This window comes from Macrotis lagotis, chromosome X (genome assembly GCF_037893015.1).
Source record: "Macrotis lagotis isolate mMagLag1 chromosome X, bilby.v1.9.chrom.fasta, whole genome shotgun sequence".
Taxonomy (NCBI): Eukaryota; Metazoa; Chordata; class Mammalia; order Peramelemorphia; family Peramelidae; genus Macrotis; species Macrotis lagotis.
In genome coordinates, this window is record NC_133666.1 from 409,531,888 (window position 1) to 409,558,693 (window position 26,806).

A 26,806-nucleotide genomic window follows, 5' to 3' on the forward strand; every position below is an offset into this window, starting at 1 on the left:
TGCTGAAGATACAAAGAAAGGAAAAATAATCGGTACCTATTATTAAGGAGAACTTAGTCTAATGAAATCAGAATATTTATTGAGCAAAGAAAGTTTCCCAAAAAACTCCAAAAGCAGTCAAATTATGGCTCTAACCAAAATTTAGAGGGCAGAACCCACAGAAATATTGAATGATACAATTTCCCAGTTCAATAGTTTATCAGTCAGAAGAGAAACTCTAAGAGGATTTTTCTCAATCTAATTATTTTATTGGAAACAGAGAAAGGACTTTAAAGTTTTTTACGCTCAAAGACTTGAATCTAAATAATATCTATTTTTATAATCCCCAAAGTCATTAAAATGTTTAGTTAAAAATAGGTACTTCTTATCTGCTATCACATCTAAATGTCTCAGCTAGTAGAATCTATACTTAAATTAAAAGTGAGAAGACTATAAATACCTACTGACTGTTGCTATCATCAAGGGACAGAGCAATTTATCATAGTTCTATGCAACACCTGCTCTACAAAATTTCTGCCTTAGCTCCATCGTTAGCTATTTTAAGTTTTAAAGCAAGGAAAGGATTTTTTAAAAAATGCCTCTAGAGGGGCAGTTAGGTGCACAGTGGATAGAGCACTGGCCCTGAAGTCAGAAGTACCTGAGTTCAAATCTGGCCTCAGACATTTAATAATTACCTAGCTGTGTGCCCTTGGGCAAGCCACTTAACCCCATTTGTCTTGCAAAAACCTAAAAAAAAATGCCTCTAGAGCAACTTTTTTAGAAAAGAGTCAGGTCTGTAAAGATCTCAAGAATTTCCACTTTCTATCTTGCAGCTTACCACTGCAAAGAATTGATACATTAGCAGGAAGGGAGGGAAAGGGCACTAAAAAAAGAGAAGAAAAAGAAAAAAAAGGAAAAGAGAAGAGGAACCATGTAGTATATTCTAGAATGATTTTTCACTCATTCAGAAGTAGATGGCAATTAAAGCTACTAGGAAAAAGGGAACTAACTACATATTACCTTGGTACTCGTGGACATTTCCCCTAATGTCACAATGTAGCCTTTTAAAATACCTAAATATTTGTCTCTAGTTTTTTTCTGTGCATGGTGATTGCAAAAATTAAAAGGCAAGTTAATGGATTTGTACCTAGAGGGAGTTTAATTCAGGTGAAGGTCAAATTTCACAGGATGTATTATCTTTTACTCTGTTCTTTTAATGTTACCACTTCTAATCCATCAGCTTATGGCAAAAAAAAAAAAAAAAAGGAAAAGAAAAGACCCTGAAATTCTCAAATGAACCTTTTGATTCCCATATAAATAAGAGAATTCCAACTATTTCTACTACTTTCATCTCTTCCATAAGAAATACTCATTAATTTTATTATGCATGCTATGTAGCATGCATAATAGATAGCCAGGGGGGATCCCCAGTGACATATTTAATGAAGTGATTTTTATATTTTGTTTCAGAAAATTTTTAGACATATAAGATACCTAAAAGGAGAAAAGTTAAATTTTGTTTCCTTTGGTTATCATTTAATATTCAAGTTATATTTACAGTTAGTAGTTACCCTTTGAGAAAACCCCATAAAGCACATTTTTATTTATACCATTGGTTATACAAATAAATCTTAATTATATTATTTGGATAGTAAATCAAATGGATTGTACTTTTAATATCCCTTGTTATCTCACTAAATTATTTTTTTTATTAGAAACATAATTTAAACCTTAAATTTTCCTACAAACTGTTCATGTTTTATACAGAAGACTGGGCTGTGTCTTATCTAAATTTTTTATATATACCCATCACTTTATGCAATATCTAGTATATGCTCAATAAAGATTTGCTGTATTTAACTGAATTGTTAGGTCTTATGGAATCACAGAATTTTCAGTTGAAAAATGTTGTAGATGAGAAACGTGAGACCAAGAAATATGAAGAAACTTGTCCAAAGTCAAAAGGATAATAGACAGAAAATTCTGTTTTATTTTTTAATAGAATTTTATCTTTTTGATTCTATATCCCTTTTCCTCCTTTTGAATATGTTCCCTAACATTATATATTTTTTCTGTTTAATGGCCTATGTATTGTTAATGATATTTTTATTACTGATGTAGTTCTTATTAAATCTTTTACTATATCATGGTATCATGACATCATAAGATAGAAGAGGAAACTGAGAAAGTAATTTGCCCAGACTCACATAGCTAATAAATATGGGGAAGAAGGGAATAATCATTAATATAGCACTTAAACGTAATGTTTTATTCTAATTACATGCACCATGCACTGTGCCATGGCGCTTCTCATAAAAAATGTAAAAGGAATTTCAGAAAGCAGTATAAATGTTAACTAAATAAATAGACCTGACATTAAAGAGCTAAAAACCCAAGAAACATACAACCTAGTTGGAAAATAAGAAATGTGATACTGTGATCAAAAGTTGGTTGGTTGATTCTTGCCCTTTGTTACTGAAGAAGACCAAGATGACATCACTAGATTAGAGATGAGTTACATAGTGTGTTCGATCGTGGCTGATCAGACCAACATGAACTCAGAGTGCTCTACCCTAAATTAGGCACAATTTGCTCTAATCTTACATATATATCATATTTCCTTTGAGCTGTTTCTATTTTGCCTTGTTTATAGAGCATAGCACCCTCTCTGATGAGGGTACATCATGCTGGGTGGGTATGAGCCAGTGTTTCCCATATTGCACAATCAATTACAAAGTTCTTAAGAGAGACCTTCAGGGTATCTCCATTTGGTTTCTTCTGACTCCCCTGTAAGTGCTGGCTCTGTGTGAGTTCTCCATAAAATCATCTTTTTTGGCAAGCATACAACAGCGGTCAATTGTAGTTGCACTTTCTGTAATAATGTTTCAATGGTTGACTGTTTAGCTCAAGAAAGGGCCTCAGTGTCTAGTATCTTATCCTGCCAGGTGATTTGCAGAAACTTCCAAATGCAATTTATTTTTAAGCAATTAATTTCCTGGAATATCATACAACATACTGGCATACAGCAATAAGCTCAACACAACAACTCTGTAGACTTTTGGTATGGCTATCAGTCTAATAACTCTTCTCTCCCACACTTTCTTTTGCAGCCTCCCAAATACTGAGCGAGTTCTGGCAATGTGTGCATCAACCTCATTATTAATGAAAGACACTGCCAAGGTAAGAGCACTTATTCATGGTATTCCAAACTTTTTCCATTTGCTGTAATCGATGATTCCACATACAGATTATGTGGTGCTGGCTGATGGAACACAGGTGTTTTCTTGGTGTTAACTGTTAGCATAAAAACAGAATCAATTCATACTTTGTTGTATCTCATCTTTAGAGGCCACATTGAGTATACAATCATTTGCAAACAGAAGATCATGCACTAACATGCCCTCCACTTTGGTCTTGGCTTGTAGCCTTTTCAAGTTAAAGAATTTACCATTAGTGTTGTAGCTGACTTTGATGCTGGGTTCATCCCCCAGTGAAGGTATTTGATAATACGGTTGAAAACATCATGTTAAAAAGTATGGGAGCAAGGATACAACCTTGTTTCACTACATTGGTTACTGGGAAATCACAAGAGCATTGTCTGCTATCAGCATTTATTAATTATGTGTCAGTTATTGTGCTTAACACTAGGGATACAAAGAGAGGCAAAGGATAGCCTTTGTTCTCCAGTAGTTATTAGGAAAGATATCATGAAAAAAGCTAAATGCAAAGAAAACATGTCAAGGACAATGTGAAGGTAATAACGGGAAGGTACTAGCATTAAGGGAGATCCAGAAAATTTTCTCATAGAAGATGGGATCTTAGCTGGGACTTGAAGGAGGCCAGGAAAGGTAGGAGGTGGCTTTGGGGGAGAGTGTTCCAGGCAAAGAAAATAACTAATGAAAAAACTGCCAAAGTCTGAAGATTAAGGGTCATGTGAGGAATAGCAAAGAAGTATCACTGGACCACAGTGTATGGGGGGGGGGGGGAGGCATACAGTTAAAGACGACTGGAAAATACGAGTTCTTATGAATGACTTTGAGCGCCAAACAGAAGGTTTTAAACTTGATTCTAGTAGTGATGAGACACTAGAGTTTTTTTGAATGGGGTGGTTGTGGAGGAACACTGACATGGCCACATCTGCATTTTAGGAAGATTAATTTGATACATGAGTAGAGAATGGACTGGAGTGAAGATATAAAACAAGTAAAAGACAGTCTCTCTCCTCAAAAAAAAAGTTATTTTCTGTGAATAAAAAGAATAAGAAGAATCAATAGATTAATAATATAAGATAGATTATTATTCAGTGTTATACTGTATTGCTGTAATGACAAATGATATAGTAATTCAGAAAAGGAAGAAGTCATTCACATCGAGAGCAATTACCAAAGGATTCATGGAGAGGAAGATAATTGTAAAAGATATTGAAAGATGGTGAAGATTTGGATTATTAAAGGGAGAGGAGAGACAGAGGTTGAAAGTAAATAAAATGTAAGGAGAATAGAAAAAGAATGGATCATAAGATTCTGGAATATAATTTAATATTTTAAAGACCAAAATGGAATTGATAGCCAGTGATGTTTAAGTGTGCCTTTTACAGTTTTACCTCAATACTTATATTTATTAGTGCAGTCAAAGAGCAATGGTGATTTACCCATATTAAGTGTTCAGTAAATTTGTTGCTGATTGAGAGTGGTAATAATTTCATGTTCACATTTCAAAAAATTTATCGCATAGGGTTCTTTTGCTTTTAATAAGAACCAATAATGTGACTAGAAATTAAAAAACAGTTAGGAAATGTCAACATATAAAAATATGAAATAAATTGTGCCTAAATAATATGAACACAACACACTTGAGCAGTTTCTAAAAAACTCAAAAATTTACTAGGAATATTATTTGATTAATGTGCATTAATAACCCAATGAGGGAGAAAGGTGACAATCATCATTGTCCCATTTGGTAACAGACAAGCTGAGGGGAAAGTGGTTAAGCAATTTATCCATGGTTATAAAGCAAATGGTCCAGGAGCCTGAACATAGATCAGATCATAGCCTGACTACTTAGACTACATGTGAACAAAATGTAGCCTTTATCACTTATTACAAATGAAATCAACATTCCATATGGCACCAGGCTACATACACTAAAAATGTATCATAGCTTAATATGGCATAGTTATCATTGGTCTCATCCTCTCTAGGGTAAGCTTGCTCCAACTTACTTCACTATTCCTGGAAAGTATATATCTTTTTAAGTATTTTCAAGGAAATGAGGTTAAGTGACTTTGCCCAAGGCCACACAGCTAGGTGTCTGAGGTCAGCTTTGAACTCAGGTTCTCCTAACTCCAGGGCCGGTGCTCTATCCACTGTGCCACTTAGCTGCCCCGAAAGTATTCTTTAGTTTAAAATTGACTATATGATTTCTTAAGGAGATGTCACAAAAATTTCCCCTTTGCTATTAATTTGTTATATAATGTATGATCTGTTACCTTGGGATGGCTGAGTTATATGGTATTCCCATATAACTTCCCATAATCTTTTGTTAATTTGGAACTCTGATTTCATAGTTATATTTCTGCTGTGGAATAATTGATGTGGTGATGCCCCCACCATTGCAGATCAGCTGCAGGGCTGAACAGTAGACACATAACAGAGACAGGGCTTGTACTTCTATAACCCTGGCAATCCTTTACTATATTATACGTCTCATTTTGTATCTTTAATCAATCATCCAACTGAAAAACATTTATCAAGTATCAATTGCATTAAACTATGAATTTAGTGAGGTGTAAAAATGAATTGAGTTCCAGAACTGTTTCCACTGAAATTTGCTTAAGCTTCTTATGCACGAATCTTTGGATTTCCCTGTAGCTTTCTGGAAGAGCAATTCTAGTCCATCTGGTTTTGTGGTGTTCCAGGATCCAAAATGATAATAGTATCAGAGAGAGAGAGAGAGAGAGAGAGAGAGAGAGAGAGAGAGAGAGAGAGAGAGAGAGAGAGAGAATGAGAATACTGGGAGAGAATTAGAGAGAGAATGTTTTCAACAATGGAGAATCTGGGTTCACTAAAAGCATGTCACAATTTCTAAAAAGGAAATTCATTTTAGCTTGAAGTTCCTGTTAATTATGTATGTGTATATGTGTGTGTGAGTGGGCCTCCTAAAAAAACAATATTGACTTTCCATTAAAAGAAAAAGTTGGGAGAAAGTCTAACAAAATTGTTGAGAAATGTTGAGCATGCTGAAATAGTGAGTTCAAAATGAACATTCTCCAATTACTAACTTTGTACAAGAAGAAATGAATTTCCTAGAAATGAGGAGAAAAATTAATTCTCCTCAGTTATAGATTTGCTTGTAGAACTTACACTTAAAATGCTTTCTAGTTTCAATTATTTAAAAATGACAAATAGAATTTGCTTAGGGGTAGTCACAATAATCAATTCAGCAATTAGTTTAATTAATCTGTGCTTTGTACTGGAAAGACAGCAAACTCTCATTATCACTCTGCTTCAATATACATTAAATAGTTTCTGAGTGATCTGTACAAATCTGCTCTACATCTCCTTTAATATTCTCAGGGGGAATAGTCCTGATTTTTTCAATATACTGAATGATTAAGGAACCCAGGACACTTTTCTAGCTTTCTTACAAGAATATGTTCAGGATATCTAATTTCCCAAGATTGGAAATTTTCTGTAACTATTTGCTACATAAATCATTTTTGTAAACAGACATATTTCATTTGTATCATAGGAATTTACTATTTACAGTAATGTTATGGTAATACAAAGTTCTTCACATCCATGTGACTTGCAACATTGTGTTTGCTAACCAAAAGAATATATTAATATTCTGTTTTATTGCATAAATTAATAATAAAACAATTTAAAAAATATTCTGTCTTGTATAAAGAGACAGAGTTAGGCACTAGACCTGTCGCAAACATTCATTAATCACTAAGAGTGTCCCAGGCACTGTGCTGCGTAGTCCCTGCATCTTCTCTGCATTCTTACACAGTTGTTTAGGACAAAGAAAGGTAAAGCATTAACCCAGAATCACACTGACATTTCAGTATCTTTCAACATGGGAATGAAAATTCATGAAGATTCATAAGTTATATGACTCTGTGTGGCTCTAGATAAATGATCTGAGCACTGGTGAATTTTTCTATGTAATCCTTAGGTATAATACAACTGTAAACATGAATAATTTAGTAGATAAATTTGTAAAATTTAAGTTTCATTGCAGTTGCTTATATAGCATGCATATAAAGTCTAATTTCCCTTTTGATATATTATATATAATATATAAAAGAAAAACACAACAGGAGAAAAGTAACTTTATATCATCCATTTTCTTTGCACAGATACTTGTTTATTTGTAAGGATTTTCATTTTTCTACAAGTCTACTTTGGTTAGATCAATAGGAAAGTTTTTATATTTCTACTTTACATTTATAACATGCAAAAATATTTCTTTCATATATGCTGATCAACAATTCATTTACAATTGATAGTCTTAAAAGGAAAGATTTCTCCACATGGCAGAAATGAATGATGATCATATCATTTATGATATTTATATATTGCTTACTATGTACCAGACTGCTAATCAGTTTACAATTATTATTCAATTTGATTCTCCCCACAACCCAGGGAGGAAGGTGTTATTATTTACTATCGCCTTTTATAATTGAAGAAACTGAAGCAAACATGGATTAAGTGACTTGCCCAAGGTCACGCCATACTAAGTGTCTCAGATCAGACTTGAACTTAAATTTTCCTAACTCTATGACTAATAGTCTACCCCTTATGCCATTTAGTTGCCCTAGTCTGTCACCCAAATTAACAAAAACAACAATATAAAATGTGACATTTGCAGGAAATTCAAACACTTAAGAAAGGGAACCTTTCAGTTTATTACTGAATGTAATTGGATCCAAAGCTTTTATTACTCAATTACTTTGTTGGGGAGTGGGAAGGAGTACCTAAGTTAACTACAACAACTCATGGATTGCTAATCTTTTTTATAGTAGATATTTAGTGGGATTCCTTAGCTCTAACATAATCTGAAGTACAAAATTACAATAGAAAATAAACTTATTTCTATGGAATTACACAAATAGATAATGGATAAAGCTCAGCTTTAACTTCTAATAACCATTTAATTTTGAATACACCTACCAGTTTTAGCTCAAAAGGGATGCAAAAATTTAGAGAATTCACCCTAGGTGTTCAGATGTACTATTTGCATCTGACCTGTAGTAGATCATCCCAAGCTCATATAGGTCTGATCAGCTAGTCAGATGCAATGTAACTTAACTCTAACAATGATGACATGTTGGTCCTCTGAGGATGAAGGACAACAACCATAAGACATATCTCACAAGTATAAATCTAAACAATAAAATATAAACTATATTTTTAATTTTAGATTAATTATGATATGGTATTATAATAAGAGGTTAGGAAATATATGAAAGCAGATATAATATAATTAATGGTACTGAAAAATTTCAGTGCTGCAATGTTTCTATACTTTTTACTTCTCATTACAAATATAACAAAATACAGAGTCATCTTCTTGAATCAATACTTAAACTTAAAGAGGTATTTAGGAAGGACTCAATAGAAAGTTAAACTCTCTGTGCTTTGTTTAATATTTAATAATAGTACTGCCTTATTAATGAAGCATTTATAGTAAATATTGCTATAAAAGCTGCTTCCAATTTACAAATATGTTGTGGTATTGAAGTTAATTTGTAAGTTGGAAGTTTAGAAAATGGAACTTAAATAACATGCATATAATACTGCTAAAATGTTGCAGATTTGCAAATACAAATAAGCCATACTATTATATCATGTTTTTATTTTACAAATAAAATGTGAAAATTATGAGATGCTTTAAAAACAAATGTACATTATATTGTAACATAGAATCACTAATCTAAGTCTAATAGGAAACCGTTTAGCTTTGTACCTATGGCATAAACTCTAAATATCACTGGGATGCAGGTGATGGGAGATGAGGATCAGAAAGGGTGAGAATGTCAAAGGGTGAGAAGGGGGTACTTGAAAGTTGAGAAAATAGAGAACTAGAGAACAGTTTTATTATTTATTTATCTTTCTTTCTTGGAGTCAAGATATCACTCTTCAAAGGACTGAAAAAATATTTAGGATGAGCACAGTGGGCATGGGAACAAAGATAAGTCCTAATGATCAGAAGTATTATTAGACCTGAAAAGGTTATCTGCGAACCAAAGTAGTCAACAATGGATAGTATGGATAAGAATTTCTTGCAGGAGTTAGGAAGAAGAGAGACAGGAAGAGGAGAAAATGGAATTTTTTATTTGAGAGACTGGAAGCACATCACTCTATCTTGAGGGTATGAATTCATGCATCCAAGCAGAGACAACAAGGAAAACATGACTGGAAAAAATGACTATGAGCAAAGTCTAAAGGCATTAGAATTCAATGTACTTGGCATAGTTTCACAGCAGAGATTATGCATATAAGGAAGACTATGTAAGTATTGGGATTATCCGATAGCAGGAGGTCACATGCCTGGGAGAGAAGTTTGAACATGCAATGAGAATCAATAGTATGTCGCTAAAGATTTTTCAGCAGACTGACTGGCATAATCAGATCTGTGGACCAGAGTTTGACCTTTGCCTGTCATTAAATTGCTGACCTCAAGGATGTCATCTTTTTAGGCCTTAGTTGTCTCACCTATAAAATAAGGAAGCTCAACAGGATTATTTTTAAGGTGATTTCCAGCTTTAATGATATCGGAGTCATCAGTTTCTTGCTAACACATCCTTTAAAGTCCAACTCAAATGCCATTGCTTCCCTGAAGTCTTATCTGATCACCCCAGTCAGCAAAGCACTGCCCTCCTTCTGCCATGTCCAATTCTTCAGACCTTGCCACACTATCTGATTTTATAATTCTTCAATTCCACTTTGAATTCGGAGCATGTGCCTTATTCCCCTCATAGATGATGTACACCTTGGTTCAGAGAACATGACTTGAAGTCAACTTTCTATTTCCCCCAGCTAAGTGCTTTACATAAAATAAACATTTTTTAAGGATTTACTTTGTCCCAGATAAGCAATTTGCAGATAATAGCTCATTTGATTGTCAAAACAAGTCTGGGAGGGAAATGTTATTGTTATCTTCAATTTTACAGTTGAGGAAACTGAGGGTACATAACTTGCCCAGGGTCACATAACTTAGTAAGAGTCTGAGATCAGATTTAAATTTAGATCTTCCTGACTTCATGTCACACTCTCTCACTGCCTAGCTACAGTTTAGCTGCACAGAATTGATACTTTGGAAATACATAGTACACTAATACATTTTTCTGTGCAGGTTTTGAGGTCTATTTTTCTTTACATTATTTAAACCAGAATTTTAGAACTTCCATTAGAAGCAAATAATCTTGACCCAGAGCATTGAAAATAAAAACCAATTTCAGTGTCCTAAGTCTCTTTCTTACTTTTCTGATAAAATTTTATAAAACTGGGATAAATATGGTTTTCATGATGTCAAAAAAGGATGATTAGAATCCTTTGCACTTTATCTAGTTTTATTTACATTTCAACACCCTTTCATATACATTCTCTTTCATCTGAACTTTGCAAACTTCAAGCCCCATTTACAAAGATGAGGAAAACAATCTCCCAAGGTCAGATTGGTTTGTGGACAGCTTTGGAGTTCTTTAGCCCTCTAAGGCAGTGGTGTTCCCAATTAACCCATTGTTTTGCTGGGGGCTATCCATCATCAAGGAGCCAGTAAGACAAGGCAAACATGAAGGTATTCACATAGGAAAGGAAATGCAGGCATTCATCTCCTTATTTATGTCCATTGCTTTCTTATACTCTCATGTTCTGCTTTTTCATGATATGAAAGCACAAACAACCATTCTCTCCCATTTTATCCTCACACATATCACTGGTATGCAGGTGATGGGAGATGAGGATCAGAAAAGGTGAGAATGTCAAAGGGTGAGAAGGGGGGTATTTGAAAGTTGAGAAAATAGAGAACTAGAGAACAGTCTAAGGAGATGGTTTTATTATTTATTTATCTTTCTTTCTTGGAGTCAAGATATTAGTCTTCAAAGGACTGAAAAAATATTTAGGATGAGCACAGTGGGCATGGGAACAAAGATAAGTCCTAATGATCAGAAGAAGATGACATTTAATAACACTAAGCTGTTATCTCTGGTAGGAGGAGATAACCAAGGTTTAAGGGCAATATGCAGTTCCTTTTTCCTATTTTTCACTGTACTTTTCAATATTGCTATGTAGATAGTAGAGGAGTTTTAAGAACACAAGTCTAACATGTCATTTGAGTTTACCTGCTTTCGCATTACATCTGTAGCTTGCATGATATACCGGGGAGGTAGTCCATGACTCCTAGCCAGAATTATAGCCTGTTCCAGAGTAACACTTAGAGTGCATCTGTGGACAAAGACAAAGTGGAATAAATTGTTACATATAGTCACAAAAACACTGTGTCACATATTTAGAATAAGAGACTAAATCTAGTCTCAGAACTTCCTGACATTAGACCCAGGATTTCATCCATTGCTCCACTTTAGGGGCATATGAGTTATATATGAATATATATGAATATATTTATAAATATTATATACAAAAGTACACATATTATGCCACATACAATATATAGAATATATATGTAGATATATACATATTATACATACTCTAAAGGGTAATAATTATAGTTACTATTAGTTAATATTTAAAAATGTGATTTAAGGTCTTTAGAGTAGTTTACATATATTGGTTCATTTGATTTTCATACTAGTCCCATGAGGTATATTCTATTTTTATCCCCATTTTACAGATGAGAAAATTGAGGCAAATAAGAGTTTTAGTGATATTTGCCTAGGGTCACAGGTTCACAGGTGGTGTATGAATTTAACTCATCTTCCTAACTCTAATGTTGGTGCTATAACAACCACAATAAACTTCCTTTATACAGAAATTATTTTAATAAACTTTTAATTCAATTTAACACAATACATTTTTCTTTTTTAAGTATCAAGAATTTTTTCATTAATCTCCCACTGTCCTATTCTCTCCTCTATGAAAGGAAAAAAACCTTTAAATACACATCTATATAGTCTAGCAAAATAAATTCCCATATGAACTACATTCAAATATATATAAATATATATGTGTGTATATATAGGAAGAGTTATGTTTCACCTGCATTTCTGGACAGTCAGTACTGTGGGCTACATAACTGACACTGCTTTCCTACAGTCCATCCAACATTTATATTTTCACTTTTTAAATCTTTATATTGCCAGTAGAACTTCAAAGATGGTTTAATTTTCATTTTACTAACTGTTAATAATCTAGAGAATTTTTCATATGATAGTGAACCTTCACTTTTTTCTTTGAAAACTATTGATACTCTTTAAACATTTATCTATTAGAGATTAGTTCTTAATCTTATAAATTTGAATTAGTGAGATCACTACTATATCTTGAAAAATATATTTATCAAAGAAATTTGTTGCAAATATATTTATGTTGTCCCCACCCCCAATAACCTATTTTCCTTTGAATTTTTACTTTAGGTGTTCTTGTACAAAACTTTTAAGTTTTACAGGAATAAAACTGTCCATTTTAAATTGTGTGATTGTTTCTATCATTTTATTCTTGAATAATTCTCCTATACACAGATGTAAAAATAATTTCTTCCTTGTACATCTTATTTATTTATATTGTGACTTTTATATCTGTCATATATACATTAGGAGCTTATAATGACATTTTATGCAAGGTGTTAGCTTAAAATCTAATTTCTACCAGATGTCTAGTAGTCACATTAGTTTTTATGAAATAGTAAATATTTCCCCCAATAATTGAGAGGGATGTCTTTGAATTTATGAAAAATTATGCTACTATGCCTGTGTGATTCTATATATTATGTTCCAAATTTGTCCCTCTTTCTCTGTTTCTTCTGTTTCTATTTGTTTATCTTTTTCTCTCCCTGATTATTTGATTCTCCATAAAAATTTTATGATTTTTTTTGCTATATAAAACTGTTTTAGAGTTTTATTGGTATTGTAGAAAATATATTTATTTCACTAATGTTGTCACTTATTATATTTGCTGAACTTACCTATGAACAATTCATGCTTCTCCAAATATTTGGATCTATATTTATTTCTGAATTTAATTCTGCAAATGACTTGACTGGTACCTGAATGAAAACTGGCAAATGCATTTGGGAGTATTTTTTAAATTTCTATAGTAATTTTAATGGAATTTCTCTTCCTAGATATTCTTACTGACTGAATACACACACACACACATATATAATTTAAATACATGTATATTTGTGTGTGAGTATGAAAATATGAATGCTGATAGTTTTGTGAAATTTTTCCTATTTCCTGAAATTTAACTGAAGTTGTTCGTAATTCCCATAGAATTTTAATTACAATTCTAGGGTTCTCTCTCTATATAAAATGTTATCTGCAAAAAGGGATTTTTTGGCAATCATATTCTTTGAAACTGTTTTTTGTCTTATAGTGTTAATGGGAACACTTACTTGCTCTAGTCCTGATATTATTGGAAAGATCTATAACATTTCTCCATCACAAACATTTTCTTTTGCTATTGAATTTAGATAAATACTACTAATTAATTTATTCTTTTGATTTCTACTTTTTTAAAGAAATAAGTAGTAGATGCCATCAAAAATTTTTAGCATATATTGATATGACAATAGGGTTTTTATTATTCACATTCTTAATATGATTTATTATATTTATAACCCTCTCTATCTTGAGCCATTCTTGTATTCCTGGTATAAACTCAACTTGGTCATAGTGGTTATCTTCCTAATATGGTGTTGCAGCTAATTTCCTCATAGTTTACTTAAAATAATTATATAAATATGCATTAGGGATATTGGTTTATACTTTTCCTTTCCTGCTTTGTCTTCCCCTTATTTAGGCATCAAGATGATATATTTATACTTTAGGAAAAAACTAAGAAGCATTCCCTTTTTTTCTTGTTATTGCAAAAACTTTATGGAGTATTGAAATTAATTATTCTTTGAATGTTTTATAGGATTCAATTAGATTTTGGAATTTTTTTCCCCTTTGGGATTTAATTTATCCCTTGTTCAACTTATTTTTCTAATATAGAGTTTATTTAAATAGTCTGTTTCTTCAGCACTTTTTCAGTACTCTACTAGTTCCTAGGTATTTAAGATGGGATCCAGAGACAAAAAGAGAGTGAAATTTTCTGCATTATCAAAGAAAATGTCATCAATTAAGCTCAAAATATAAAATATTGCAAAATAAAATCAGTATAGAATGAAATATATTTACATTATTGATAAGCATAATTGACGACATTCAAATACCTTTAAAAATATATCACAAAGGGGCGGCTAGGTGGTGTAGTGGATAAAGCACTGGCCCTGGAGTCAGGAGTACCTAGGTTCAAATCCGGTCTCAGACACTTAATAATTACCTAGCTGTGTGGCCTTGGGCAAGTCACTTAACCCCATTTGCCTTGCAAAAAAAAAAAACACCTAAAAATATATACCACAAATAAGGACTAACCTAAACATTCCACTGCAATATCTTAATGAATTAGAATTTTGTACTAGTGTTTATGCAGTAAGATGAAATAACAAAGATTATAAAGTTCTCTGTCACTTTTGTTCTCAGATAATATCATGATTATATGATATTTTATAAAAGAATAATCCTATATTTATAATTCATTTTTGTAGTTTTAAGAAGTTTATAGTCATTTGGAATTTATTTGTAAAACTATAAAGAAACTGCACTATCCCATTATTAAATCAGGAACAGAATTTGGTGTTATAAATAAAAGCTAACTTAGAACTATCTGGAAGTATATGTACCAAAATGGTCTTATAAATAAGGCCATTTCATGTAGAAAGTACCCCTATACAAAAACTCCAAGAAAAGTGAAACTTGACTTTTAGCATGTTTAAGGGATTCATTTTCCTTTTACTTCTCTGAAAGCATTTTCATTCAAATTTTTTATTATTTCATATTTTTCACCCATTAACTCCAATTTTTTCTTTTAATGAAAATTATTTATGTTTTTATTCTATAAAATGGTACTTTGAATTTGTATTACTTGCACTATCACATTTGGGTAGTATTCAAAGGAGTCTGGAACTGATTAATTCATTGTGATTAACTCCTGGGAAATAATTCCTTTTTCAAATTATATCAGTGACCCATCTGTTTACTTGGAACCTTAGAAAGTTACCTGGGCATTTAAAGATTAAGTGACTTCACCACTGTCATATAGATGGTATGTGTTAGGAGAAACACATACATGTCTTCCTGACTCCAAGGCCAATCATGAAGTCAAAGGTCCATGCCCCTTTTCATTGTTCATATAACTGTTTTTTTTTTCTATGCTTTTTTGGGGGTTTTATCACTTATTTTTTCATTTCTTTGATAAACTTTTCTTCTTTCTTTCTCCTCCTCAATTAGTTTTTTTAAACTCCCTTACTTTGATGTTATTTTACTAAAGTGACCACACTGTTTCATTTCTGTAAAAGAATCATTTAACCCTTCAAGGATTTATGATTTTTCAGTTTTGGTATTCCATTTTTTGATGCTGATTATCATCTCTCTGTCTTACTAAGATGAACTTTATGGTTCCATTACTTTATATGGTTAATCTCTCATACTATATTTCTCCAAACTTAATTTGATCCTTGGACAACAGATGTAAAGCAGGGTCTTGACTCTAAATATTTACAACTTGGTAGGATCTATCAGATTTTATTTTGTGTACCCACAGTTTTCAAGAACCCACTGTTACATTCATGCCATGATTAGACCACAAGAAAAATCTTTCCTGAAGAATATATGAAACAGATATATCTAAATAACATTAGCTGTGTAATCTTAGCACAAAAAATTATTCAAATCTAGAGAAAAGTATTATAATGATGCATTTTTAAAGTAGTTAAAGAGTTGAAACATTTTACTGTCACATTAGAAACAGCCTGATAGCTTTTCTTTGTATTCATAGGAGTAATCAATTATTTTCTTACAAATAACATGTTAAGTTTCATTGACTGTTAAATGACTTGAGCAGCAGTCTTTAAATTAGTTTTTTAGCAGCACTCATTTGAAACCCTTAACGACACCCTAATGGGTCAGTATTTTATAATTAGCTACTAATAGAATATATTTTGTTTTCCAATAGCAAGTACAGTCTATCAATCTGACATGATTAATATGGCTTTTTATGTGCATATGGAACTTATATAAGATAAAATATGATTAATACTGAGAAGTAGAATTGAAAGCTAAATAAAAAATAATTTCCCCCAAAAGTCTTTGTCAGTCTCTGTAAAAGAACATAGCTTTTTAAAACTTCTTCAAACTAATATAAAATCTCTAGTACTCTAAATTTAAATCTCTTATTGACTTTAAAATTTCAATCTATAGAAACCACTACATTGTAGATGAAAGAATAAAAGAAAATCTTCATTTATCCCCTAAACTTCATGGAAATATATTTTTGGTATCTTGAAAAAGGAGTACACTTTCTTTCTCTGTTTATAATAAGCATTTTCTCATTGCGAAGAGTTTAAACTATAATGCAAAACAAATTTAATCTATTCCTTTCATTAATTATACTGCTTTATTCCCTTGGACCTAGCTATGAAAATACTTGCAGTTTCATTATTGAACACTATGCTAGCAGATTATCTTTGTAGCAAAAGAAAGAGAAATATACTGCAGAGTACCATCTGACTTTTTATCCCTTCCCTTTGATAAAGGTCTTATTTCAAAAAAGGACTATGGTCCTGGATGAGAAATCACCAGGACCAAGACCATGCCCTCTGTCTCAGTTTATCACAAGTGCAGCTCATTTAGAATTAATAATGCTTTTTAAAATGATGTCTCTAACAGAAAATCTATTTTTAAACTGGGTGAATTCCTATGTATTTGTGCTATTGCATTTCCACCTGTAGTTTATCAAAGTGGCAGTGATGATGTCCTCTTTCACAAAGTAACTTCCATGGAGATTTGTTTTCTAATCTGCTCATAATGCAATTTTGAAATAATCTCAACCAGTGTCAAATGTCAGGAGAGAGTTGGGGAAATGACAAGAAATGCTGCCACTCAATGTAAATGATTGGTGTTCCAACCAAGGTCAAATCCTGCCCTTAGTAATATCACAAAGAGTTCAGAATGAAACTGAAATCAAAGATCTGAAAGATTTGCCCCAGCACTTAGTTTCCTTGGTTTATAGGTTTTTATACATCTTTCCAACTATTTCATTGTGAAAGCTGAGTGGAAAAATACAACACTTGCAGAAATCGTTTCAAATTCTGGCAGTCTCTGGAAGAATCTGGGTCCACAAACTAGCAAGCAAATGGCTTTTCAATGATGCATGAATGTGGTGTCAGCATCAGATGCTATGAGAGCATTTTTCATTTTCCAAGAACTCCCTCAATGCTAAATTACAAACTTTTTAAACAAATATGTGTGTAGGAAGAGAGGGTTATCATGTAGGTATGGAAGAATATTTGTATATCATTCCATGGTTTATAAGATTAGACATATTCTCTCTTCACTATACCAAGTTACACCTTGAATATTTATATAGTATATTAACTTTTTTTAAGGTTTTGCAAGGCAAACAGGGTTAAGTGGCTTGCCCAAGGCCAGACAGGTAGGTAATTATTAAGTGTCTGAGACCGGATTTGAACCCAGGTACTACTGACTCCAGGGCCAGTGCTTTATTCACTACGCCACCTAGCTGCCCCTAGTATATTAACTTTTACAAAACATTTTGCATATATTACTTCATATTAACTTCAAAACAACTTTGTGAGGCAGGTCCTAGAAGTAGCATTATGTTCATTTTGCAGATGACTAAGCAGAGGTTCAAAGAGTTGATGTATTCTGTGCATGCTCACAAACATATGAGATGGACCTTAACTCCAGATTTTTAGTGACTTTTAATACAATGATGGTGCCATTGAATCATGTAGCCTTTCTTCTATTTTGCATTCATTTTCCCATTTGATCCACACAGTATGCCTATAAGTGCAAGTTTTGAGGATAAAGGAAGTGGGATTCAGAGAGCATGAGATATTTGCCCATTACTAGGCAAGATTTGAAACCAGGTTTCTATTGATCCAAAGTTCACCATCCTTTCCATTCTACCACAGGGTATTCAAACCATTTAGGGAAAAGAATATAAATTTTTGAGGTTGTAGAGGGTCCTTATCATAGCCCTCCCCCACCATAAACATGTGCTTAATGTTTAATATAGAATCTCTCTACCTTGACTCAAATTGACCTCACAATAAAAATGTAATGTTCTCATTTAAATTCTACCTCAAATTCATGTAAATTTTAATTAACTTATTTAAAATATTAAGTCTTCTACAGCCTAGAAAATATCTCCTAAATTTTCCAATATTTATTTTTCACATCATTTCTTACTAACCTGTTCTCTACTCAGAGTTGAAAAGTTAATAAAATAAATGATGTGAATTGTCATCTTCTTTGGTTAGTAAGTAATTGAGCAGTTAAGTAGTGCAATGGAGGAAACACTTGATTTGGAATCAGAAAAACTCGTCTTTACGAATTAAAATCTTCCCTATAACAATAGATGTGTGACTCTGGACAAGGCACTGAACCCTATTTACTTCATTTTCTCTTCTGTAAAATGAGTCGAGGATGGAAATGGCAAAGCACTTCAGTATCTCTGTCAAGAAAAACCCAAATGGGGTCACAAAGACTTAGACATGACTTAAATGACTAAGCAACAGAAAAGAAGGTAATTAATTGGCTTTTTGCAAAACAGATCTATTGGATATATAATGTGAATTACTTTTGTAACAATAACAATAGAATAATCTGGACTATAGTTTAACTTGGTGCATATTCCTGAGGACATTAATTTGACAGGGGCTATATATCTGTAATGATATGGGTAAATCATCAATTTCTCTTTATCATCAATAAATCTTTAAGACATATTTCTAATCTAAATAGTTTTCATAACTTCATAAAGTCAAATTGAAATACTGAGAGTAGAACATGAAGGTAATGGATACAATTTAGTAACCAATTTTTCAAAATCTTTGATTTATCATTAATTCAGAATAATATTAAACTGCTCTTGTTTCCTGCTTATTCATATCTTAGCTTTAACTACAAAAATATCTGTGTAAAAAGAACACTTACTCTTTTATTTATGTAATTGGTGTTAAAATTAGCTCATCACTTAGCATTCTATAAACTGACAAGAAAAATTAACAATGTACTCATCAAACTGGTAGAAAGAACTTATGAAGTACTTTCATTTTTTTCCCTTTTAAAGAAAAAAGTTGCTTGGATGTTCTTTTCTAGACTATCACCTAAATGTCAGTCACCAATCACCAATCGCCAATTACCATTTGCAACTGGATATCCTGTTGGAGTCTAAAGTGCAACATTTTCAAAATAGAACTTCTCCTTTTCTCCAAATTTACTCTCCACAATTCCCTCTTATTCCCTTCCTTATCCATTCAGTCACTCAATTTGTAAATTCTCTCTCTCTCTCTCTCTAGCAAATTTCTAACTTGTTGCTGAAATGATAATATTGCTTTCTCAACATCTCACAAATGTTCCCCTTTTTTTACCCACAGCTACTATCTGAATTCAGAAATTCTCATGCTTTCACTGTATTTTTGTATACTCTTTTAATCAAACTCCCTTTCTCAATTCTTTCCTCAGTCCAAATAAATTTCTAGAGAATTGCCACATGAATTTCCTAAACCATAGGTCTAATTCATGTCATCATTCTACTCCTCTGTTTGATACTTAAAAATTTTTCACAACTCGACCACTTCCTAATTTTCCAGTCATTTATGTCATTCCCTCCATGTTCTCTATAGTCCAACCATCTTGGTCTACATGCTATTTATTGCTTGTGTTGTAGTTCCCAATTTGGGGTTTTTGAATTGACTCTTCCCCATGTTTGGAATGATTTTCCTTCTCACTGGTGACTTTTAAAATCTACTTTTTTGTTTTGTTTTATCTTTCTTTTCTATTTTTTTAAAGATACAAAGTAAGCAACATTCCAGGAACCTTTTTCAGGTCTCCAAATCTGCAGTTATTTAATGATTGTAGACTGATTTTCTTTAAAAAATAAACCAAACAAAGCATAGCTGATACTTTCTAATGATGTCTTTCCCATAGCAATAGAACCATAGCCAGTAAGTTCAGTCAAGCAAAACAAAGAAGCTCTTTGGTCAAATCTGAAAATGCACACCATCCCTCTGATGCTGTCTTTGATTACTTCACAATGGGTGGGAAGTCTTCTCTACCATCAGTTTTCTGACATTCTTAGTGTTCACTACATCACTCAGACTTCTGAAGTCTTGCAGTGATGCTTGATTTTTACAGTTTTATTTGCTGTGCCAAATCTCCTTCTTGATCTATTTATTTCATTTTATACCAGCCAGTTAATACAAGTCATCATGAGTTTCTCTGAATACTCCCAATTTGTCATTTTATATAAACCAAAATATACTACTGTATTCATCACATAATTTGTTCAAACATTCCCCCTTTGATGGGTACTCCCTTACAGTTCTCTGCCATTATAAAAAAATTTGGTTGAAAGGTATTGAATTGATAAATTAATAAAGTAGCCTTATCATTTGTATCAAATTGATGTGACCCAACCCAGAATAGCCAGTAAACTAATAATCATTTAGAGGGGAGAAGAAAGGGCAGAAAAATGGAAAGAGTAAGGGAAAAAAAGTTTTAAGATGGAAAGAAGTTCATTAATTGTGAGTGAGATATTCTAGTGGAAGGAGCAGGCAGACCTGAAGTAGGATTGCAGGGAGTATTCTTGACAGGACAAGAAGAAGAAGAAGAAAGAAGCTGGGGAATAACATTTGTTCTTCATTTGCAATTTTTTTTATTTCTCGGAAAAGTGTTTTTCGTTTTTTCCCTCAAACTCTTACTGATAGCTATGTGAGCATTTGTAAAGCTCTATCAAAAAATAATAGTGAAAATGGACAGCCTTGCTTCACTGGCTATTAATTAATTAAATGAACAATTTCCATGAAATATGTAGATTTCTATAAAACATTATTATGAATTATATGCATGATATGATTTGATGAAGGGATATTGGTGCTCTTGAACAAAGAAGTAGAGTACTGTGAATAATGGCAAGAGCACCAAGTTGGAGCACGGAGTTGGATCATTTGGCACAAAGTAAGTACTTTTCTCTGTCTTTTTCTCTTTATCTATCATGGCTACTGCAGAAAGAAGGGGTGGCTCCTAAGTAAGAATGCTGTTGTCATTCACAATCTTTGAGGTTCTACCAAGGGACACCCAAATATTTTCTATTGCTGAGCAGTGACCATCAGTATATATGACAGCTACATGTCACCAATTACTTTGTAAGTGTAGTTCAATAATGTCTTGACTATGTCTAGTGATGTTAATGGAACCCCACAAGGCCCCCTTTTCAATTTAATATTTATTTCTAAGGACAAAGTAAAAGATGAACAGAAAATGAAACAGATGGAAAACTGAAAAGAAGTTGAAAATATTTTGTGATCCAAAGTAGCCAGAGTCATGTTAAAAACAACTAAATGCTATTCTATCTATGTTTCACACTTAGACCCCTATGGAAAGCATTCAAATGGATTCTTATCATAGATGTAGCTACTATTAAATCTAATTCATTGGCAATAGGGCTAGGTTTAGAGGCAGAGGAGCTGAATTTGAATCTCGGCTCAGTCATTTACTATATGATGACTTATTTCAAGTCTTTATTTTTCTTTTTCAGGAGTTTCCTCCTTATTAAAATGAAGTAAAATGGACCAAATTATCTCTGAGGATGCTTCAGCTTTATCTAGGAGCCTATAATCATAAGAAATTGGTAGTTGCACCCAGGTTTTGAAGCACTTTACTTATTCAGATATGGGGACCAGGAATATAAATGAAGGAGAAAGTATTTATTGTTCTATATGTTATGTACTTTTTCTAAATTTCTTATATGATTCTCACAAAAAACTTGTAAGAAAGGTGATGTTATTATCCCCATGTTACTACTGAGGAAAATAACCCATGGAGATTAAATGACTTATCCAGCTATTAAATTTGTGAGACAGCTGATCTGCTTCAGAAGTGGTGCAACATCCTATCTACTATACCATCTAGATGGCCCAAAGAGACACGAGAATCATTAATGAAGCTGACTGGATAGGACATTTTGCATGGTGTGCCCAAGGGGATATAGAATTGGTACCATGGCGCTTATTGTTTTGTCAACATTTTAGATATAGAAATGAGTGGCATACTCATTAAATTTTCAGTGAAAAATTCTATAAAGAATCATTAATACAGTAGATACTGGACTTTGGGTTGAATCTATTAAGATAAATTTAATAGGAATAAATTCAGCCTAATACTTGGGTTCAACAAATCAGCTTCATATGTAAAAAATTAGGAAGCATGTCTAAAGTAACAAACAAATACAAAATTTTAAAAAAAAGATCAAATAGTTTAGTAGACTGTAACTACAAAGGAGTATGTGGAATGATATAGCAACCAAAAGGCTATTAGATTAGATTAGATTAGATTAGGTTAGGTTAGATTAGATTAGATGAATAAATGTGCAGAGTCCTGGGCTCAAGAGGAGTTAGTGAGGTTGTACTCTGCCCTTGTCAACCAGTATGTGGAATATTGTTTTCAGGTATAGAATTCACATTTTAGGAAGCAAACTGGTATTCTGGAGAGCTTCCATAGGAGAAAACCCATTTTGGTGAAAGGATAAGTAATATGAAAGCCAGTTGGATTAAAGGACCACAAACCTGGAACTAGCAAAGACCTTAGAGACCATCAAGTTCAACTACTTCATTTGACAACTGAAAAAAATGAAAGTCATAGAGGTTGTTATTGTATAAGGACCCACATGAAATACACAATCAGGGATTATAATATAGGTCTTCGGATTTCAGAGGGAATAGTGTTTCTACAGTCCTACTCTGCCTCCTAGATGAAGGAATCAGAGATACTGAGCCTGGAGAAAAGAAGATCTGGGAAAAAAGGGAGGTGATAGCTGTAGTCAAAGAATCAAAGGTGAGTGAGTCTGGTAGAAATCAACCCTAATTGGTGAACAAAAAATGAGGAGATGAATATATTAATGAAGAGGTGGGTTCAAAGGCTTCAGCTCTTCCTGCTGATGAGCTGGCATGATGAAACTCAGCTGCCTCCACCTATCTGGACAAAGGGCATTCATCTCTACCCAAATCACTCTCAACTCTGTAATAGGCTAAGGGATCCATCTCCACCTAGACCACTTAAGTTGAACAATGGGGTTCCAGGGTCATGAACTAAATGGTTTTTAGGGCTAGATGAGGGCTAAATTATTTAGAATTTAATAAAAAATAAACTCTTCCAGTTGGGTGGAGACCACTCAAGACTGAGATGAATGTTCCCAGAATTAGACCAATTTCATCATTAAATTGGTCTTTAAGAGGTTGTTTCGATCTACAAAGTCTGGGTTTTGATTGAAGAAGCAAAAAGAGAAAGAATCCTGATCTTTTTCATATGGAAAACCAATTCATATGGCAAAAAAAATCTATGATTTCCAGAAGAGTGTACTGAGTTTCCAATCAGAAAAATCACATCTTTTCAGAAGGTATTAGTTTCACATATTAAAAAGCAAAAAGAAATGAAATGGTAGGTAGATGGTTGTATGTGAAGTTCAGAGTCAACATTATACTGAGGGAAGAATACTGATGGTAGAACCTAATGTTGTAGAATGTAGAACCTTGATGTTTAACATTTGTGTGACTTTAAATAAATCATTTAACCTCCTTGTGCCTCACTTTTCTCATCCGTAAAACAAAGGGATTTGAATAAAGTTTCAGTAGTACCAGGTTTAGGCATATAAACACGTATATACACACTCATACTTCACTCAGCTGAATTCACTCCAACCATTTCATTATTTACATTGAGAAGAAATCTATGCTTTTCAACTCCCATTAGGCCCTTGACATCCATCAAAAGCATTACGCAGACTTCTTTTAATTCACGTGAGAACTCATTTTAACAAATTAGTCATTCATGAAAATAATATACTGAAATGCTGGGGGTATCAATATTTTATTTTACTTCAAAAAATATGATTTATCTGAATAGGTTCTCCAACAACACTAAACATAACCCTACAACAATTTAATAAATATACTTTGAAAGTGACTGACGCTGAATTTATCATCAACCAGTGCAATACTGGTGGTTAGCTTCTTCAAACACAGCCATCCTGGTTCTGGGATGATAAAATACAGCTAGGGACTGAGTCTGTACTTTCCTATTTGCGGGATTTTCAAACACTTGTGTTCTCATAGAATGACTTTCTAGAACTTAGGAGGTCCTGCTATTCTACAATGAGCCCCAAGCATTTAGTAGAGCCCCCAAGAATTTGCTTGTATGGCACAATTTCACTAATGAGATATTTTTGTTTGCATTGTAGGGCCTAACTTTAAACAAAGGGAGATCATATCCTATTTCTGATATATTCTATAAGAAAGAATTACTAAACAAAGAAGGGAAAAATACAATGATTCAAGGTAATATTGCACTTCATACTCAAGATATAAATTCACTGGAGTCTGAGTTTAATTTAATATTTTAGTTTTACAAATATTATTCTACTTTAGCCAAATATCTAAGCACCATTATAATTTAATGCACTTAAATGATCTTGTGAGAAATATTTTTTTTGAATTTCAATTAAATTGCAACAGATTACATTATCTCCAAACTAGCAACGATAATATAAGCTATGTAAGTGATTGGGCATTTTAATATGACCACATATGAAAACCTGACTTGCATTTCAAAATCAATAGAGATCTACTGATAAATTTAATACTCATTTATATTGTATCAAACAGCAAGCATTCTCCCAAAGGCTGTATTACAAAGAAATTTGGGCACTTGTAGAGAGACATTAAATTCTTTGAGACACAAAGGTCACATGCTATAATTAACTATCAGGCACTGTAAGGACTAAAGCCATATGGGATTTTTGTCTTTGAGCTCCCTCTAGCTAGGGTTGATTTATTTCCCATTTGTGAGTTTTTGACAATAGTGTCTGCTTTAAAATGGTAGCTAATGATCAAGTTACTATCTATTTCTGAAATTCCATATATTTTATCACCTGGGAAATTTATACTCTAGGAGAACATTAAACTGCATGAAAAAAATCTAAGCTCTTTGATATGCTAGATGAAAAAATCAATTTTTTTGAAATTACAAATTGACATAAGACTTCTAAAATCTATGTATTTTGGTTTCACAAACTGTAAATATGACTAAAATAGCAATATCAGTCCATAGCAAAAAAAAAACTCCAACATTTTTCTTTTTAATTTATAAATGATTGAGTACATTGCAAAGAGCTCTAGATTTGGTATCACAAAAATTCTCACAGAGAATTTATATGCTTGTGAATCAAAGACTACTCCAAACTCCAAGAAACAAAATTATTGATGATTTAAATGGTAATGAGGAGATACAAGATGGGAATGAATAGAATGATTTAATATGATTACATATTTAATCATTATGATCACAAATTTTCAAGAAGCAGTATTGTTTTAATGTCAAAATAGGTCATCAACATAGGAGGTGACCTAGCCATATAACTGAGGAAAAATAGAAAGTCTTTCTAGTGTAACCATTACTAAAGGATAAGGACTCCAAAAGTGAACAAAAGGGGAATATAAGGGAAAAGGCTGAAAATATCAAAGATCTCAGAAGAAGGAAAATACAATTAAAGACCTTGAATATAAACAGAATATAAACATAAAACATAAACATAGAAACATAAAATATATTAATAATGGAAGAGAATATGGCTAGTCCAATTATTACTAGCTAAAGGAGACCCCATGTTCAATTAGTATGGATAGGTCTGCAGCTCACTTGTTGATTTGTCAAGCATCATTCACCCTTAGTAATGCCTTCATAGTAAATGATAGGCATGATATTATTTTAGTAAATATATGGAATTTACAAAACTAACATGTACATCATTACAGATACTGAGAGACATGGAGAAGAATTCCTTTATCACACTGGTCACATTCTAAAAAGTCTTTATTGGAAGATATGGACAAAAATATTCAGGATGAGAAAGCACAAATAGATTATCTGTTTCAATGGGAGATGGAAGAAATAGCCGAATTAATCCACTGAAATAATGGAATGTTTGTATATTGCTCATGTATGTAATCCTTTATAAACCCAAACTGTTGCTTTACTTATTAAAACAACAACAACAAACAACAATTAGAAGAATTCTTTAAGATCAATGCATCCTTGGAGGATAAGGTATTAAGACCATGTAAGAAAACTATTATTTGGATGTTCTCCTTTCATATGAATTGTGTATTCATGAATATATATGTAATATGCACCTGTATATATTTGATTTTATTCTGTACTAAATAGTTCTGATTTTTTTTATCATAATATTGCTTCTCCTCATTAAATTAAAACTGTTTTTCCTCTGTTAAAGGCTAATCACATTGTTCTTGCTCAAAATACCACAATAAATGTTATTAGGAAATGCATCAGCAGAGCTCCTTTATGATATTTTTACTATGTTAAACTTACCTAACAGCACCAGTTTTGGACAGGGGAATAATTATTGACTGTCAGAGCTTCAAAACAATTACAAAAGGGGGGAGCAGTTAGATGGCACATAGAGTACTGACCCTAGAGTCAGGAGAACCTAAG

The 26,806-nt window shown here is 32.6% G+C and overlaps 1 protein-coding gene across 1 annotated transcript in view; it reads right to left on the reverse strand.

Moving 5' to 3' along the window:
• The window catches only part of PREX2 (phosphatidylinositol-3,4,5-trisphosphate dependent Rac exchange factor 2), a 401,699-nt gene that overhangs the window by 21,117 nt on the left and 353,776 nt on the right, over nucleotides 1–26,806 (reverse strand). Inside the window, exon 37 of the mRNA XM_074202053.1 lies at nucleotides 11,333–11,435. Coding sequence (XP_074058154.1) covers nucleotides 11,333–11,435 — 103 coding nt within the window. The remainder of the gene's footprint in view (nucleotides 1–11,332; nucleotides 11,436–26,806) is intronic.